The sequence below is a fragment of the Xenopus laevis genome, chromosome 5L, assembly GCF_017654675.1.
Source record: "Xenopus laevis strain J_2021 chromosome 5L, Xenopus_laevis_v10.1, whole genome shotgun sequence".
NCBI classification, from domain to species: domain Eukaryota; kingdom Metazoa; phylum Chordata; class Amphibia; order Anura; family Pipidae; genus Xenopus; species Xenopus laevis.
The window spans coordinates 129,336,274-129,354,803 of record NC_054379.1 but is presented as its reverse complement, the minus strand read 5'-3'; the positions used below and the strand labels follow the sequence as shown (position 1 = coordinate 129,354,803).

The following is an 18,530-nucleotide window of genomic DNA, read 5'->3' as shown; positions in this document are numbered from 1 at the left end:
AAACATACACTTAATTAAAAACCAAGCATAAGGTGGATAGGTGGTAACAATCAGCACTTGCTCTATATTCAAATTCAAAGCTACAATTGCTTAGTAAGTGAGCCTTCACTGATCAGACCAGTTTCCTCCGTTCCAGTCGTGCCCCAAAATTTCTGGCTGTTTATGTGGGGAACGAGTGGGAGCTAGTCACCCACCATCCACCTATGCCCCCCGCCTTACGCGTTTCACTGATCACTCGGCTTCTTCAGGGGCATAAGTGTCAGGCGCGTGTATCCTCCGTGTTTAAATAGGCATCTGGTTCCGTCATGCACATGCGCATTGCTTAGTGCGTCATAGCTGGAACTCCCTGCAGAATGACAGTGTCCTCTGTTGGACTGTTTTCGCCAGTACTTCTTCCTGCTCGTTCTTGCGCGTGCGCAGCCCTTACATTGCATATCTCTTACTTGAATGTAACTCTCTCTTGGATACATTATGTACAACCAATTTCTTAAATAGAAAATGGCAATTAAAGGAGCCAAAGTCTTATAGATTCATTGTTATGCATCACTAGTTTCCCAAGTACGTTTTTACCTCATTTCTTATCACTAGTATTAAGGACCTGGTCCTTAATACTAGTGATAAGAAATGAGGTAAAAACGTACTTGGGAAACTAGTGGAAGTACTGGCGAAAAACAGTCCAATAGAGGACACAGTCATTCTGCAGGGATTCCCGGCTACGCTAAGCAATGCGCATGTGCATGACACGGATGCAGAACCAGATGTGATCTGTGAAACGCGTAAGGCGGGAGGCAAAGGTGGACGGTGGGTGACTAGTTCCCACTCGTTCCCCATGTAGACAGGCAGAAATTTTGGGGCATGACTGGAAGTGAGGGAACTGGGCTGATCAGTGAAGGCTCACTTACTAAGCAATTGTAGCTTTGAATTTGAATATAGAGCAAGTGCTGATTGTTACCACCTATCCACCTTATGCTTGGTTTTTAATTAAGTGTATGTTTTAGGGACACGTCCCACACTGCTCCGGAGTACATGGAGAAATATGTCTTTTGTTAATGGCAGCATGCTTTTGTGCTTCTAATTTAAGGGTAAAGTAAAGTAACTATCTCTGGTGTCTGAACTGGTTAGCTTGAAGCCCGGAGGCAACACAAGCTGTTTGTGTGTTATTGGCTCTGATTGACTTCAGTTGTTGTTGTATAATTAATTCAGTATATGAATACTAACATGCAGATTTTGTAAATATTAAATGAAGTAAAGGACTCACAAAAAGGTTTTCACAGCAACTTTACCTGCAATTAAAAAGGTTTTCCATAGCTAATGATATTTGAATAAAAACACATGTTGATTTCAGATGTTTCCTTAATTGAGGTGATTTTATAAAGAGCAGTAGGTTTCCCACTGTTACCTGTGTGTCTTCTCCTTTTTAGGGACATCTGTCGGCAGAATAAAGAATGTGACTATTACTTTAATATCGATGCTGATGTAATGCTGACCAATCCCCAGACTTTAAAAATACTTATCGAACAAAACAGGTTTGTTATTGGTTGTTTTCTTCATATTGATCTTGGACTATTTCTTAACCATGTCTTTTAGATTGTATATTCATTTGAGCAGGGTTCCTCTTTACCTCCTTTTTCAATCAGTATTATTGTGGACTTAGACTTAATTGCATGTTCAAAATGCATTACTTTTTTAATTTAAAATAGGAAATATGTTTGTAACCTACTGCTTATGTAGTTGAGGTGGAAAACACCATATGTCTCTGTATTTCATTATATAACAACTTTCTATTTCGTTTTTTAGAAAAATTCTTGCACCACTTATAACACGTCATGGTAAACTCTGGTCCAACTTCTGGGGTGCACTGACGGCAGATGGTTTCTATGCACGATCTGAAGATTATGTGGATATAGTTCAAGGCAAAAGAGTGTAAGTACGATCAACAGTTCAACATGACCAAATGCCAAACACAGCCACTCAAGTGTATATATTCTGTCTATTGTTCATCCATTCATCAGAAGTGTTTAGCATGTACTCTTTGTCTTTTAGTATTAGTTCACACGAAGAGATTGGGGAGATTGTAGCCCAGAAGACGAGACGATTAGTTGTCAGACGACAAAATCTCCCCGAATCTCCTCGTGTAAACTAACCGTCACAAGTTTTGTTTATACTATATTGATATATTTATGTGTAAATAGCACAAAGGAGTTAAGCAGAAGGAAAACATCCTTACAAATTAGATGAGAAACGTATAAAGATAAAACTGTGGTTTAAAAGTGTTGAGAGTATGCAGTGTAAAACACATATGTTTCTGTATTTCCAATAATTGGGTGGGGGAGGTAGGGAGTGTTCAAATTAGACAACAGATAAAGAGCAAAACCTTTTATCCAAATACTGTAGTTTTTCAAGGGATCAATTTATTGTCTATTATCCCTGTATTCACAAGTTTACCATCAATGTACAGGTATGGGATCCGTGCAAACTCTGAATATGGAAAAGTCGTCACCCTTAAACTCCATTTTATTTAAATGATCAATTTATTTTAAATTATTACTTTTTTCTCTGTAATAATAAAGCAGTAGCTTGTACTTGACCCAAACTAAGATATAATCAATCCTTAAAGGAGCAAATCAGCCTATCTGGTTTATTTAATGTTTAAAAGATATTTTAGTAGACTAAGGTATGAAGATACAAATTATGGAAAGACCCATAATATAATCTGTAAAATCCCAGGTTTCCGAGCATTCTGGATAACAAGTTCCATACCTGTACTGGTGGAGCAGAGTCATGGCAAGTTTGCACATGCCAGCCTTTCGACTGTGACCAAAGATAATTTAAAATCCCGTTTTTGAGGTGTATACCTAATCAATAAGGACACACACAATGCCCTTGTCTTTTCTGACCGTTTCTTTTTTGATAGCTTGCCATTTACTCTAGACTAGAGCTATGACAGACATTGCTATTGCATTTGTGAATGATCAAACTAAAATGTCACTTTTCCCCCCCTGCAGAGGTCTATGGAACATGCCTTATATAGCCCATGTGTATTTGATAAAAGGAGAAACTCTCAGGTCAGAAATGCAGGAAAGAAACCAGTTTGCTCTGGACAGACTGGATCCTGACATGGCCCTTTGCAGAAATGCCAGGGAAATGGTAAGGTTTTATATAAGGATTTATAAGTTGATAACTTTTCCCTCGAGTTTTGCTTTCCATTGTTAGTGTTTTGGGGATTTGCAAAAGTAAAGTACTAGCCAATTTTTAAATTGCAGGGTTTTTTAGTGAATTCCTCTTTATGCCTGTACAGCTGTACTGTAGAAGATGACATTCACAGTGCACACATATGTCAAACAAATCACCCTCTCGGGGAAAGTGCTGTGGAATCAGCATTGCTCAGGAGAGATCTTTCTGTTTGAAAGGATCCCAGCTGCACGCTTCCTCATCATGGATATGAAGGCAGAGGCTTTGTGCTTTTTCACTTACATTTGCAAATATATATCTGTTATTTATAATGTACGGTTTTCTTAGTGTATCTGTCAACTTGCTTCAGAACCATTTTAGCTTAAATGCCATATGTTTTTGACTCTGGACATGGCATTACCTCCCTGCAGCCCTGAGCAGAGAAATATAGCATTGTCAGCATCGAGGTTTAATGAATATTGGGCCAGCTTCAATTTGAGGAGATAAATATTTATCTCAGTTCAATGTCAGATTTGCCCCTAGACATAGGTTTAATTGAGTTAAACCATGGTTTTCTTAATCTGCCCCATTGTATGACATTTTCGTGGAAAGTTTAATTATTACAGTGTCAACATTAGATTTGATTGAGCAAAGAGAAAGACATTGATTTGAATAAGAGACTGGAACATGAATAGGAGGGGCCTCAATAGAAAGGTGAATAAAAAAAAGTACTAATAACAATATATTTGTAGCCTTACAGAACTTTTGTTTTATAGACGGGGTCAGTGACCCCCATATGAAAACTGGAAAAAGTAAGAAGAAAATAGGAAATTAAAAAAATATATATAAAAAAACATAAATAATGAAGTACAATATAAGTTGCTTGGAATTGCCATTAGGAAGCATACTAAAAGTTAACTTAAAGTGAACCAACCCTTTAATATACCATATCATAAACTCACAGCGCTTCAGCTTTCAGTATCCTCTGTCAGTAAAGAACTTGATGGGATTTGTACAATAGGTAATACATGCAATTAGTTTTATAGTGTGGTCACATTTCTTCCATGTGTTTGTCTTATTTGATATTCAGTAAACGGATCATTTTGCAATTAGTAATGAATGACTATTTCTAGCCAATAAGAAAAATTTAAATAAAAAAAAAGTAATTAACTGAAATGTGCAAAACATAAATTGCCTTCCCTTTACTTGAATAGTACAACATTGGCAGTTGCAACCATGAAAATGTTCTTGGTAGTACTGGTGCTTTTCAGCCTTAAAAGAAACATACAACATTTTAGGGCATAAAAGTCTCAGTATAGCACTGTCACACATTCTTTCTCCAAGTGAATGGGAAGAGGCACTGGGGTCTTTGGGTATTTTTTCTCCAGCTAAAATATGCTAGTGGAGCATTCACCCCTTCTGCCATCAGACATTTGCTTTCTTATTTATTTCCATAACATCTTTGTTCATGAGTGCACTTTTATATGGCAATCACTTCTTCTATCTTATTGTGCTGCTCTTTGCATCCACAGTTTCCATATTTGCTAACAGCTTCACTATGTTTTATAAAGCCTGTGGTAACTGTTTCTTCCTTTTGCTCGTTTTTATTCTTCTTCAATTTCTGAAGGCATTTTGGCCCACATCATAGCCGCACAATATAAGGCATGGCAGGCCATGTTGCTCCTCCTTAGCTTTGCTTTGAAGCTGCATGTTGTCCATACAGATCTGTTGAAGCTTCTCGGCCTAAATGATAAGCTGATATTTTTGAACATGTATTTTCATTTCTCCACAGTCAATCTAGGCAAAATTAGAGAGAAAATAGACGATAAACAAGTTCACTTTTTTGATGCTTCTTCATTTTAGAATTTACAGAGAGAAAAAGACTCCCCATCTCCAGCAACTTTCCATATGTTCAGCCCCCCAAAGGTTTATATGATTTTTTTAATACCTTTTCATAAACCTTTCACTGTACTTTCTTCTGTTTTCACATATACACATCATGTCTGGCCTAAAACAGTTTTTTTTATCGAAGCCTTGCATTATTATTATTTCATATAAGTGTATGAATTTCTCTTAGTATTTAAGTAGTCTAATAAGTAGTACACTTAAGTATGCAGAGATGGAGACTTAGTTATTAATACCCCAAGATCAAAAAGGGCAAAATAAGTCTATCAAGGCATTTAGTATATACGACTGATGGGCATGTGCCAAAGAAATTACACCTAATGACTGCATTTTACCAAGATCTGGCTGCAAAAAGAATAATCCCCCCCTCCATTGTTTAGAAGGCATTATTGCTGCAAACTGCATTCTGTAAATATCCCCCTTAAAGGACGACTTTAAGCTTAGCAAAGAAGTAGGGTAGAAATGTTGTGCATTATGTTTTGGGCTTCTGTACCAGCCCATAGCAACCTCAGCCCTTTAGTAGTAAAGATGTATGCTTCCAAAGATGCACCTAGATGCTCTCCATCCCCTAGATCAGGGGTCCCTAACCTTTTTTTAACTGTGAGCCACATTCAAATGTAAAAAGTGTTGGGGAGCAACACAAGCATGAAAATTCCCTGGAGATGTCAAATAAGGGCTGTGATTGGCTAGTTGGTATCCCCTATGTGGACTGGCAGCCTACAAGATGGCTCTATTTGGCAGTACTACTGTTTTTTATGCAACCAAAACTTCCCAAACTAGGAATTCAAAAATAAGGCCACTGAGAGCCACATTCAAATAGTTGGCTAGCTACATGTTGCTCTACAGCCACTGGTTGGGGATCACTGCCCTAGATATGTGCTCTCCATCTTTTTCTCTGCTGATTCACTGCACATGCTCTGGGCTGCTGTCACTTAATTAGCTTAGGAACTAAGAGCTTAGGGACCAACTCACAATAAATTTCACAATACAAGACTGATTATTAATTACTTCATTAGTAATTAATTCAGATTTTTTGTACATGGCAGCTCAGAAACTGGTGCAATTTGCATCACAATTCAATAATCAGCCCTGTTCCAGCAGCTTCTGTGACAAATGAAATTACGTTTCTGCTTGATGATTTGCAACAACTCCTAAGCTTAACCTCCACAGTTGTCCAAAGCACACTGAGCATGTCCGTGTCAGTGACAAATTCCAAGATGGTGAGCACCAGTGACAACTTTGAAGGTCTGGATCATTACTGCTATTCTGAATCTTTAGGCTGGTGCAGTAAGTTCAGTATAGAAAATACAACATTTCTGCCCATATTTATTGTTAGGATTTAATTCTGCTTTGAGTTAACATCTTCTTAGAAAGTATTCACTGAATGAAGTTAGGAAAATCCTTTGCATGACAAAAATTTCAAAAAAGGGGGAACTCCTCAAATGTCAGTAGTTTAATCAGCTTTCTTACATTATTCATGGGCATTTGATTTTTGGCTGCCAATTACAATGTTAAGATCCATGTATAACAGAGGCAGCAGAATTAAGAGAGAGCCAAGCTGAAAACATACCTTATAAGATGAATGAGTATTTTGCTGGAAACCAAACTGACTGAGTTTTCTTACATGTGGGATAGACAGTTGCCAGCTGAAATCCTGAAGCCAAACAGAAACTCTGTGGACTACATAATTATAATGCTGCTTTTTTCCCCTTATACTCTATATTTTGTTTGTAATTGAACAAAATGAGTAAGTTCTACTGCCCATGAAACGCCTTCTGTTCACTGTAAAGAAAAGACATCAAGGCAGCTCAACACACAATTATTGTGCTCCTGCAAAATGACTGTGTGGGCCGGGTAGGGTTAGCCACGTCTTTATGTCCTTTGTCTCAGTTTAACTCCATAATTAACATGCTGGCAAATTATTTATTCATCACCAGTAATTAATGTTACCATCTCTGATTAAATTGCTGCTTGCTTTTTATATAAAATTGGAATGTCTTTAAAAAATATATTTTGACAAAAGAACATTTGGTCTGAGAATAATAATTTTCCAGCAGGCCCCAAATTCTACATAACAATTCAACTTTTCTTATTAATGTTTGCCTCCCAAATAACATGCCAATGGGAGGCCAATTTAACATGATTTTCTTATTTTTCTACTCAACCGTGTTTTAACCAATCTAAGTAATATAAATAGGTTTTATGTGTCTTCTATGTTGTGGACCACAGAGGGGTGTGGCTTTCTATAATGTAGGTGGAGTTTGTCGTGGATTTTGTGTGATTATTAATTTCCCAATATGTAATTTTTAAAGGTTGGGAGGTAAATTAAAGCACTTTTCAAGTTATATAGATTCAATACACTCAATGTGCTTTTTTTCAGGTACAGTACAATGTACAAGCGTCTCCTCTTGGATCATAATTAATAAGCCTTCACCCTTACAGACATCTTCTTGTTTGACATCCCCTTACACAAATTCTCTTCTGCTTTTCTGTATAAAAAGATTTAGTTTCATGATCTTTTTGTTTTCTGAAATGATTCTTTTCGCTATTGTCAGCTCTTACACGTGGCCCCTTGTCTCCTTGGCCTCTCATCTAATCTATGTCAAATTGTTTGCTGTAGGGTGTTTTCATGTACATAACAAACAGACATGAATTTGGAAGACTCCTTTCAACCGCCAATTACAATACTACTCACTATAACAATGACCTCTGGCAAATATTTGAGAATCCTGTGGTATGTATGTAACAAAATCTATGTGTCGGACAGAAGCAATTCTGGTCATATGTCAAGTGTCTTGTGTGTTTAGTGATTTGCATTTGTATGTAGTTTTAAAACTGTCTTTGCTTATTATGCATAAAAAACCATAACTATTTTCCTTTTAGTTCAGATTTATTGTCTATTTTCTGTTTACTTTCACTTAGTTCATGTATTTACTATTTAGTTTATTTTTGTGTTGGGCCTAGCAAAATATTATTTTCCTGTTCTTGTGTGCTTAAATGGGTTCTGTCATCATTTATTACCATACTTTGTAACCCCAGCCTACCCTTATCCATTGCTTCTTAATGGCTGGAATTTTAAGGGGATGCAAATGCCTTCACTTTACTACATTAAGCACTACGAAAATATTTCCCCAAACTGCCTACCTCCCTATGGACCCTGGCACACACTGTTTTTTGATCATTTTTTTTATTAGGTCTCTCCCCTGTTGGCCTAGTACCCTCTCCCAGGCCAACTCAATGTTTTCTTGATATTATGTGATATTAATATTATTGTAGTAATTATGCCATTGTCATATATATTTTTCAGGACTGGAAAGAAAAGTATATAAGTGCAAACTACTCAAAGATCTTTACCCAAAACATTGTTGAACAGGTAAGGATACTGCGTGTTTAGGCTTGTCCAATCTTGTTTAACAAAACCAAAACCAAACTTTTGATGGGAATAAAAAACAAAGAATGAATATAGCTACACAAACAAAATCATTTCACATTTAGAAATGTCTGTTGAGTGATTTTCTCACTCGTTACTGCTGCTTTTCTCTGCTGACAGGTAGATAGAGTGTTGGAATGATTAGAACCAGAGCTGTAGGCAAGGTCAAAGTGCACATGATATGTGATATATGAACTATAGATGTAGTAATTGTTTAACCATACAGCTCAAATGTTATTAAATGCACATGAACAGAAAATATTGAAAGGAGATAAGAGTTTTGGCAGAATTAAGAGTCATAACTCGGGCCATATGCCCACTAGTAATAGACCACTCCCCTCCACACACACACCGGTTTTGGCAGCCGTGACCTAAAACCACTGTCCTATAAGGAGCAAGAATGGTGGGGACAGTACTGACTTATTTCCCCAACAGTCATTGGAACACCAGTGTGGTCAAACACCGCCTACCTCATCTGTGGGTAGACAAAGAAAGGGTTACATATATAACTTTATGTATTAGTATGAGGACCTATGACCCCCCCCCCACACACACACACACACTGGTCATACCAAACCATACTAACAACCATACTGGTTATTTATATAAAAGAACCATTAACAGTAAATAGTGAAAATAGTTTTTCTTACACTAAGGGGATTATTTTCTAAATTCCGAAGCAAAAATTTGTGATTTTTTTTTTATTATTATAAAATCGGACTTTTAAAAAATCATGAATTTTTCAGAATATATTAAACACCGAGTATGGAAAAGTCCAAATCTGAAAATCCGGCATCTCAGACCTGTCGAGGTTGCATATAAGTCAATGGGAGAGGTCCCAATGATTTTTTGATGTGCACTGGGTTTCGTGCAATACCCCAAAGTTTTCGGGTGAAAATTCGGAAAAAAATCTGAAAATCTGATTTTTCCCTGCAAAGCAAATTTTCTGGAAAATGTAATTATAAATAAGCATAAAAACCAGAGCGGATTTGATAGGAGTTTGTAGCAGAAAATATTGAGATAAATTCGGACCTTGATAAATAACCCCCTTAGGGCAAAGGCATTCCGGGCATTTTGTATCAGCCAGGGGTGAACTCCAGCTAGTCCGGGATGACAAAAAGCTTGGAAACACTTTCCATTTATTTAATCAGTCATTTTCTGGACTATTGTATTTTATTTATCCTTTAAGGCTGCTACCCATGAAACGTTTTGTACATTTTTTTTTTTAATCCTTGCTCGCAACTATGAAAAAGGATCGCAATGAACAGTGACATTTTCTATTAAATATTAAATCTAGCTGGCCACTTGAGTAGTACTAACAGGCAGTATTTCTAGCTCCCTGAGCTAGGACTTATGATGAATCAATACATGGTTCATCTTTCTAAACATCAAGTCCAAGATTACATTTGAAGAAGTGGCTTACTGAATAAAGGTTCACCATAGGATAACCCATTCCCAGCTGCAGTCCCATCTGAAATACCTAAAGTGTTGGGCAATGTCCAACATCTTAGCTGCCAAGTGCAATTTGTTATAAAGAGAGCCAAGTATCTACAACCTGCCTAGTGAAATATATAGTATTTACAGTGCTCATAGTGGCCTGCTGAACTCCGTCCTTGCATCTTAGATTTAAGGCACAGAAGGGGAATCTGTCAGTAAATAGTCCTGGGAAACTCTTTCCTCCACTGTTTTAGAAAAACCAACAGAATTCTTGTGCCCTATAAATCCACAAACTGTTTTTTTTTTCCTAACCATTATTTCCTAACCATAAATATGCTGTATTGTATTATATATTAATTGTTTTATTTCTTGTTCAGCCATGTCCAGATGTTTTCTGGTTTCCAGTGCTTTCAGAAAAGGCCTGTGATGAACTTGTAGAAGAAATGGAGCACTTTGGTGAATGGTCTGGCAGCAGAAATACAGTATGACATTTTTCTGTGATCAATAACTATTGTCTGTGGAAGATATTAGTGGCTGCTTATGTAGCACTGCAATAGTTAAAGGGATACAAATAGATTTTGATGTGCATTTGCAAACTCATCATCTTATTTCCTAGGCTTATTTATAATGAATGGGTGGCAGGTGAAAACTGCAGAATACTGTTTTAAAGTGACATATTACTGATACATACAATGCCGTTATGGCCATAACTAGGTGTTAGATTATACATACCTATATGCTTTCCTGGGTCATTATGACTAGTGATGCCTTGTTTTAGCACGCTCCATTCCTGGAAAAAGTAAACAAAATAACAGAAATAAAAATATATTATTTACAAGCACCTAAACAGAACTGCTGCAGTGTTTCTTGGAACTGTTCCTCTAGAAAATGTTCCTACATTATGCCTCATTAAGGGATGAAGGAAGGAAAGTGTGTTTATCCCTGTGCACTCCACACATTCCCATTAAGGTTTAAAGTGTTTCTTTAATGTTTAGATGTTGTGAATGGGGAGGCCAATGAAGGGATTTTACTTGATCCTGATGTTCAGAATTTGTTTAGCATTGTACGATAGAATTGTATTGTAATTTCGGGACAGTGTTTGTAACGTAGGGGGCACATGATTCTGTAAAATGGCATTATATTCCATTGTCAGTATTCGACTATGAAAATAAGTCAGTGGAATGAATGAACCTGCAAGAAGGCATTAGTTCACCCTTAGTTTAGTTTAACAGTGGGCAACAGGTAGATTTTAAATAAAGGCAAGGTAATTCTTATAAGGAAACCCATTATCCAGAAAGCTCAAAATTACAAGAAGGCCATCTCCCAAAGACTTAAAACTGTACTTTGTACTTGATCCGGGCTAAGATATAATAAATCCTTTTTGGAGACAAAACAATCCTATTGGGTTTGTATATTGTTTAAAATTTTGTGGTTAACTTAAGCTATTGAGATCCAGATTACAGAAAGATCTGTTATCTGGAAAACCCTGGGTGTTGAGCATTCTGGATAACAGGTCCCATACCTGTACAGTTCTCTGTTAATTGTTGAACTTATGATTTTGAGCTATACCTTGTTGGTTCCCTTATTTTGTAACCCACTGTATGCAATATAGGTAAACTGCAGTAAGGCAATTATGTTTGCATATAGAATTGAGGTTCATGTATTTCAAGGCATTCCTAGCTACAGAAGAATTAACCTCTTTTTAAAATATTAAATTAGGATACTCGAATTGCTGGTGGATATGAGAATGTGCCAACTGATGACATCCACATGAAACAGATTGGTTTAGATGAGGAATGGCTCCATTTTATAAGGGAATACATTGCTCCTATAACTTTGAAAGTCTTCGCTGGCTATTACACAAAGGTATGGCAATATCTAACATTCACCTATTCGAGGAGCTCAGACACTTGACGTTGTTTATATAAAGCAATAACCGGCTCCATATTAAATTACTACCTCTTTCCTCTTCCTCTCTTACCTGCAAGCTCTGTTCTTACCTGAGCTTTCTATTATGGTACTGGGATAGACTAGAACTAGGTTCCCTTATGGAGTGGCTCTAGTTTAAGCCTCTTAGGATAAGCATGAATTTATTTATTAGTTCAGGGAGAATTTTTTAGTAATAAGTGATATCACATACAATGGGAAAGTGCAACATCACAATTTTTTTATGATATGAGTCCTGAAAATATTTTTAGCCGATTTTATTTCAAGAATATATATATTTATATCAGAATAAAGTGAAAAGCAAATAAAGATTTGTCTACGAATGCTCAGATTCCTTTATCAATATACAGTAGATCCCTGATTTTATGTTCCTAGCTTTTACGTTTCCCAGAATTGACACTTTTTTTTGTAGTCCCCTGGAAAGTGGCGTCTTTTTGGGGGTGGGGTTATTTTACAGTTACCCAAAATTTACACTGTTTACTGCTGTCCCCTGGGAAATGTAAAATAGGGGTTCTACAGTGTATATATTTCTACACATATTTTGTGTTTATGCAGAAACAACCAAATGTAGCTGTGGAATGCAAGGGCTGAGAGGACAAATTGCCCAGAGGTTGTTCATTAACACAAGTGCTAATTGTAGTAATCAGAAATAAGTTTTAATGAGCCTACTCAAGTTAGTCAATAGAAGCAATACTTGGGTAGTTGCCAGATGACGTTACACACAATAAATGAATGTATTGAACTGAATATATATATATTTAATAATAACTGTTCTCTCACCTCTCTCAAAGAGATGATTAATGCTTTGAAATTCTTTTTCACACATCTTTAGGGGCACGCGTTGCTTAATTTTGTTGTAAAATATACTCCAGATCGACAATCATTTCTCCGTCCCCATCACGATGCTTCAACATTCACTATCAATATTGCACTTAACAAGAAAGATATAGATTTCCAGGTAGGATATGGTGACAAAATACTTTCATTAACATGTGAGTTAGTATATAATTAACAGATAATAGGTATAGGATCTGGAAAGCCATCATCCTCTACATTCTTAATTGCCATTTACTATACTTACTGTATTTTAACAAACAATTTATTTTTAAATGGTTTGCTCTTTCTCTATAGTAAAGCTGTTCCTTGTCATTAAATAAGAAAAATCTATGTTCATGGCAAAACAATACTAATCCTGAGATTAAAGGGGAACTATTGCGAAAATGCTGAAATAAGAAAATTTCTAAATATAATCAATTAAAATTTCTGAACTGTTTTTGATATATTCAAATTCACTGTTCCCCTCTAAGCATCTGTCTCTCTTCATTCTCTTTTCATGCAGGAGTTGGGAGTCTGATTTGAATGACAATAAAATCCAATATATAGTGAATAAAGTACCCCCTCTTGTAAAATATAAGGATATTATTAGTTACCGAGGAGTTTCATGACCATATAAAAACACGAGGCCGAAGGCCGAGTGTTTTTATACAGGTCATGGAACTCCGAGGTAACTTCTAATATCCTCATATTTTACAACTGGGGGTACTTTATTTATTATAATACACAAATTTTAGTGAGTCATGTGACAGAAATTACATCACTACTCACCGTTTATAACTCATGACATCACTACTCACCGTTTATAAGGATATAATTTACAGGATATTCATGGCTTTTGTGTATTATATATATATAAATATATTAGAGGGGTTCCTTTTATCTAGAAGATGTATTAGAACTCACTCTAGTACAATCACCAGAAATCATGTCTCTCTACATGCAGGATTGTGCCAAAATCAGTTATTTTGTTAGATTTTGTTTGTACTGGAATCAGTTATTTGAGTGAGCTCTAATACATCTGCTAGGAAAGGAAGTCACCCTTATAAAATATATCCAACTCTCAATGAAAATCAGGCTCCTAACTCCTGTATGAAGACAGAATGAAGAGAAACAGGTGCTGAGAGGGGGATAGAGAAGATAAACGTGATTATTTCAGAAATAGTACAGAACTTGTAATTGATTGTATTTAGAAAATTTCTTATTTCAGTGTAATGAAGCCTATATAAAATTTAAATTTTAGCAGTGGTTACCCTTTAAGGCTTAGGGTATTGTCCCAGGGCTTTCTATCTACTTTGGTCATATCATGTCTTAACTTACACAATGTAAAGAATTTTTCATCTTTTCATCCATCTTGCTGTGAACCCACTTCCCTCTGTCATCCCCTTCACATTGACCTTTCTTCTAATATTTGTCTTTCTCCCTCTTTGTTTTTGCAGGGAGGTGGGTGTAAGTTTTCTAGATATAACTGCTCAATTGATTCTCCAAGAAAAGGCTGGAGTTTCATGCACCCAGGACGTCTTACACACTTACACGAAGGTCTTCCTGTCACCAATGGAACTAGATACATAGCAGTCTCATTCATTGATCCATAAAAAAAAAAAATACATGATGCCAACTTCCTATTTTGTAGCAACTCTTCTAGAGAGTTTTCTATATTTCTTGATGTGACTTGTTATAATTTATAGAACTCCTTCCAAACAGAAAATTTGCTACTGTGTAATTTTAAAAAAAAACTTGTACTGACCAAAAGAGGAAATTTATTTATTTTTTTAAAATTTGTGATGGAAGTTCAGCTGCCTCTAATTTCACATTCTTAAAATGTGTAAGCTTTTGACTTGAATGGAATCCACCATCTCCTGTCATATTGTCTTAATCATGTCTGCCTTTAAAACCAGACGCCTTGTGTCAGAAGGTGCCACAGGAACTGGTGATTGAGTAGTCTGCAATGTAACCTCTTCAACCCCATCTAAAGCCAAGCACTGTAATGTGACCGCACCTAGTGACTCTGGGCTGAAGCTTCAAGATTCACTCGACTACACTGCTGCTGCCCTAGACCTCTATAATATCTATGCTATTGGCTCTGAGACTACTACACAAGACAGGCAGTTTCTAGTATTGACTTAGGTTGACATTGGCAGACTTTTACTAATATCAATGTCTGCTTTTGGGAGAATATTTTAAGAGTAGGATCTAAAAGATGGTGGATATTAAAACATATTTAACACTTTTTCCCCATAAGTGATGTGAATGCTATTTTTTTAATGTAACCTTGAAAAAGCTATAGAAGAAATCTAAAAGCTCCACTGTCCTGTCTAGTTTAAAGTTGCGTGAAATCGAAGGTGTAGAGCAGGGACCAATGGAATGGAAAATTAATTAATATAAACGAATGTGTGCACAGCTGATGTAATAACTTCATGGATTATTTCAAATACTTTCTTAAATGCTAATATTTAATGATGGGCAAACTTGTCCTGTTTCGCTGTGAAACGCGTCGCCAGCGTCGGAATTGTCACGGGCGTCAAATGGCTTTGACGCCGGCAATTTTCAGAATTTGTTCACCGATGGCAAAACGAGGAAATTCCCCCACAAATTTGCGCCTGCCGAATAAATTCACCCACCACTACTAATATTACATTCATTTATCCTGATAGTCTTGTGTATAGACCTATACAGAAGAGTGTATCATAATTACCCAATAATACATACCCAGGTATGCCTGATAATTTATTCCCAGCTTCAGTTCTAATTTTATCTAAGGTAGACTGCCCTAAAGTTTTCCAATTAAGTGTCAAATTGTATACACATTTTAGAGAAGCAAACATTTATAAATAAAAAATATTGTGCTGTGGTATAATTTTATTTCGTAGTCAGTGAGAAAAGTCATCTGATTGATCCCATTTTATATCATTATTTCCTCAGACATTATTTACAGTTACAATTGTTTTTTTTGTTTTTTTTTAATAATATTTTGCTCCTAATTTCTTAATATTGCAATTTTTCTGCAACCGGATCGCTGCGGTTTTCACTTTCCACTGATCTCTATTGAAATTGCACGGAGCAGTTCAAATTTTAAATGAAGATTCTAAGTAATGATAGCAAATCCTAATAGATCCCCTTTACTGTTGAAGTTAAGACAAAGGCTTTGTCTACTATGGATTAGAATATTTTTTTCACTATTTTATTTTTACATTTTCTCATTTTAACTTTTGCTATTTTAGTCACATGCAAGTAATCACCCTTGGACCAGAGCAAGCCCTTTTCATGGTACAGTAACAACCAATCACCAATTAATGATCTACTGCAAAATAGAAGATGAAAGCAAAGATTTGATTGGTTCCATTTAGCACCTAGGTTTTTAAAACAGATTCAGAATATCCAGGGCACAGGCATCTCAGGGGCACAGACATCTTGGTATCTTTTTACCATATAATAAAAAACATTAACATCTGGGGTTTCTATGATTCACTAGATTTACTGTAGCATTTTTTGTGTGCCACGGGACTCTTCTGCCATGAGGCAAGTTGAAGGCAAATAGTGATAGAAAGCTGCCATTGGTAACTTTAATTGTAGAGTCAGAAATGTCCCCAAGCTTTATATATTGTTCTCTGCTCAATGCCAAAGCCTGAATAAGCATCAAGGTGTATATAATCGTCTACTAAAGTGAAGTGCCTTAATAAGAAAATAGTGTAATTACTCTATACACAAAGTGATTCCTTTTATTCCAAAATGTGGACACTTGGCCAAGAACGGCAAATGCTTGCACATTTTAAAAATGTGTTCTGAGATAAGTACATTTTATGAACATGTTAAATTACTTGAATTGTGTGTGGAAACGTTGTTAAGCTTTCCTTTTTTTGTGTCTATGTCTATGATATAATTTGCATATGTGCAGTTCCTTTTATCTCTTTGTTGTACTTGAACAAATCTTTGGTCCTGAAAAGTAGACGCCATCAAAAATTTGTGATAAATAAATAATTTAAAATAATGCATTGTCAGTGTGTTTTTGAGAGGCGTAATAGCAGTATGTTGTGCTAGGTTACTCATAACATAAAAATGCATGGCGTTGTATACCTTAGGGGGCACATTTACTAAGCTTGAGTGAAGGTTTAGAATAAAAAATACTTCGAATTTCGAAGTTTTTTTTTTTGGGTACTTCGACCATCGAATTGGCTACTTCGACTACGACTTCGAATCGATCGATTCGTACTAAAAATCGTTCGACCATTCGATAGTCAAAGTACTGTCTCTTTAAAAAAAACTTCGCCCACCTACTTCGCCATCTAAAAGCTACCGAGCACCAATGTTAGCCGGGGAAGGTCCCCATAAGCTTTCCTAGCTTTTTTTGATCGAAGGAAAATTGTTCGATCGATAGATTAAAATCCTTAGAATCGTTAGATCGTTCGATCGAACGAAATGCGGTAAATCCTTTGACTTTGAAGTCGAAGGATTTTACTTCGACTTCGAAGTACTGAGGATTAATTAACCCTCGATATTCGACCCATAGTAAATGTGCCCCTTAGTGAATTACTAAAGGTAAAGTATATATGAAACAAGACTAAAAAAATTAAGTGTTTTTTATAAACCGAGGTGCAGATGTTACATGGTTTATCCAACATTCTGTCCATTAGCAGCCACAAAATACTGCTTATGAACATATTGGAGAAGAAGTAATTAATGACATGATTGCCTAAGACCTAGCTAAAATGTGACAAGTAGTTAATTTAGAGTTAACTTTCAAGGCAAGAGCTGGGGGCTGTAGAACAGAAGGGTGTTTGGAACTGTAGCTCAAGACTTTGTTGCATTCAAATCTGAGCATAACTCTTTACAATCAGTTGATGAATAATTCCCATAGTGGTTGGTTGGTTGGAATAAAATTGTTAGTACAGGTATGCGATCCATTATCTGGAAACACATTATCCAGAAAGCTCCGAAGGCCGTCTCCCATAGACTTTATTTTATCCAAATAATCCATTCTTTAATTCTTAAAAATGTCCTTTTTCTCCGTAATTATAAAATAGTGCCTTGTACTTGAGTCAAACTAAGGTAAAACGAATCCTCGTTGGAAGAAAAACCAGCCTATTGGGTTTATTTAATGTTTACATGATTTTCTAGTAGACTTAAGGTATGAAGATTCAAATTAATGGAAAGATCCGTTATCCAGAAAACCCCAAGTCCCGAGCATTCTGAATAACAGGTCCCATACCTGTACTAAACTACAACCCTGAACAACCTCATCGGATCTTTAGGTGGTGGTTTTTCAGCTATAAGTCTACATCACCCAACTGCTCTACGTGATGAACTCCCATGGACTTTGAACCTTTTGTGGCTACTGGCAAGTTAGTTGGTTAATACAAGGATAGATTTTGATCCATCCTAGTGATGGCAATTCTTGTATTTCATTAAGATCATTTTTCCCGTATGCTGAACCTGGCACATCCAACCCTGGGTCACCTTTATGGCTTGCTGCTGTTTGTTTCTTATTCATGTAGTACTGATTAAACAATGGTCATGGTGTTTGTACATACATTTCATTTTTTCCTACATACAGTAAGCTGAGAAGCAGATATCCTTACAAGAATCTAATCCAGTTAAATTGGAGGACAACAATGAGGGGGACAACGCATTAACTTGAATGGACACAATTCAAACTGTGCAATATTTTTTAAAACCGCGCAACATTTTTTTTAAACTATCCATTATAGTCTGTGGGTGTTTTTTTTCTCTGCAAAACACGGCTAAACATTTAGCTCATCCCTAGAGGGCAATGGTTTGCAAACTACAGGATGAACTAAGGCTCACTGCC

At 36.2% G+C, this 18,530-nt stretch overlaps 1 protein-coding gene across 2 annotated transcripts in view; it reads left to right on the top strand.

The window, feature by feature from the left end:
- plod2.L (procollagen-lysine, 2-oxoglutarate 5-dioxygenase 2 L homeolog) overlaps positions 1 to 16,712 on the top strand; it is an 83,525-nt gene extending 66,813 nt beyond the window's left edge. The window contains exons 11-20 of one of the 2 annotated variants that reach the window (XM_018263828.2): positions 1,422 to 1,526; positions 1,798 to 1,923; positions 3,006 to 3,147; positions 5,035 to 5,097; positions 7,697 to 7,810; positions 8,384 to 8,449; positions 10,321 to 10,425; positions 11,663 to 11,809; positions 12,723 to 12,848; positions 14,164 to 16,712. In XM_018263828.2, the coding sequence (XP_018119317.1) occupies positions 1,422 to 1,526; positions 1,798 to 1,923; positions 3,006 to 3,147; positions 5,035 to 5,097; positions 7,697 to 7,810; positions 8,384 to 8,449; positions 10,321 to 10,425; positions 11,663 to 11,809; positions 12,723 to 12,848; positions 14,164 to 14,319 (1,150 nt within the window). In that variant the 3' untranslated portion in view covers positions 14,320 to 16,712. The remainder of the gene's footprint in view (positions 1 to 1,421; positions 1,527 to 1,797; positions 1,924 to 3,005; positions 3,148 to 5,034; positions 5,098 to 7,696; positions 7,811 to 8,383; positions 8,450 to 10,320; positions 10,426 to 11,662; positions 11,810 to 12,722; positions 12,849 to 14,163) is intronic. The other variant, XM_018263829.2, reaches the window with a different exon arrangement.
- The last annotated feature ends 1,818 nt before the right edge of the window (positions 16,713 to 18,530 follow it).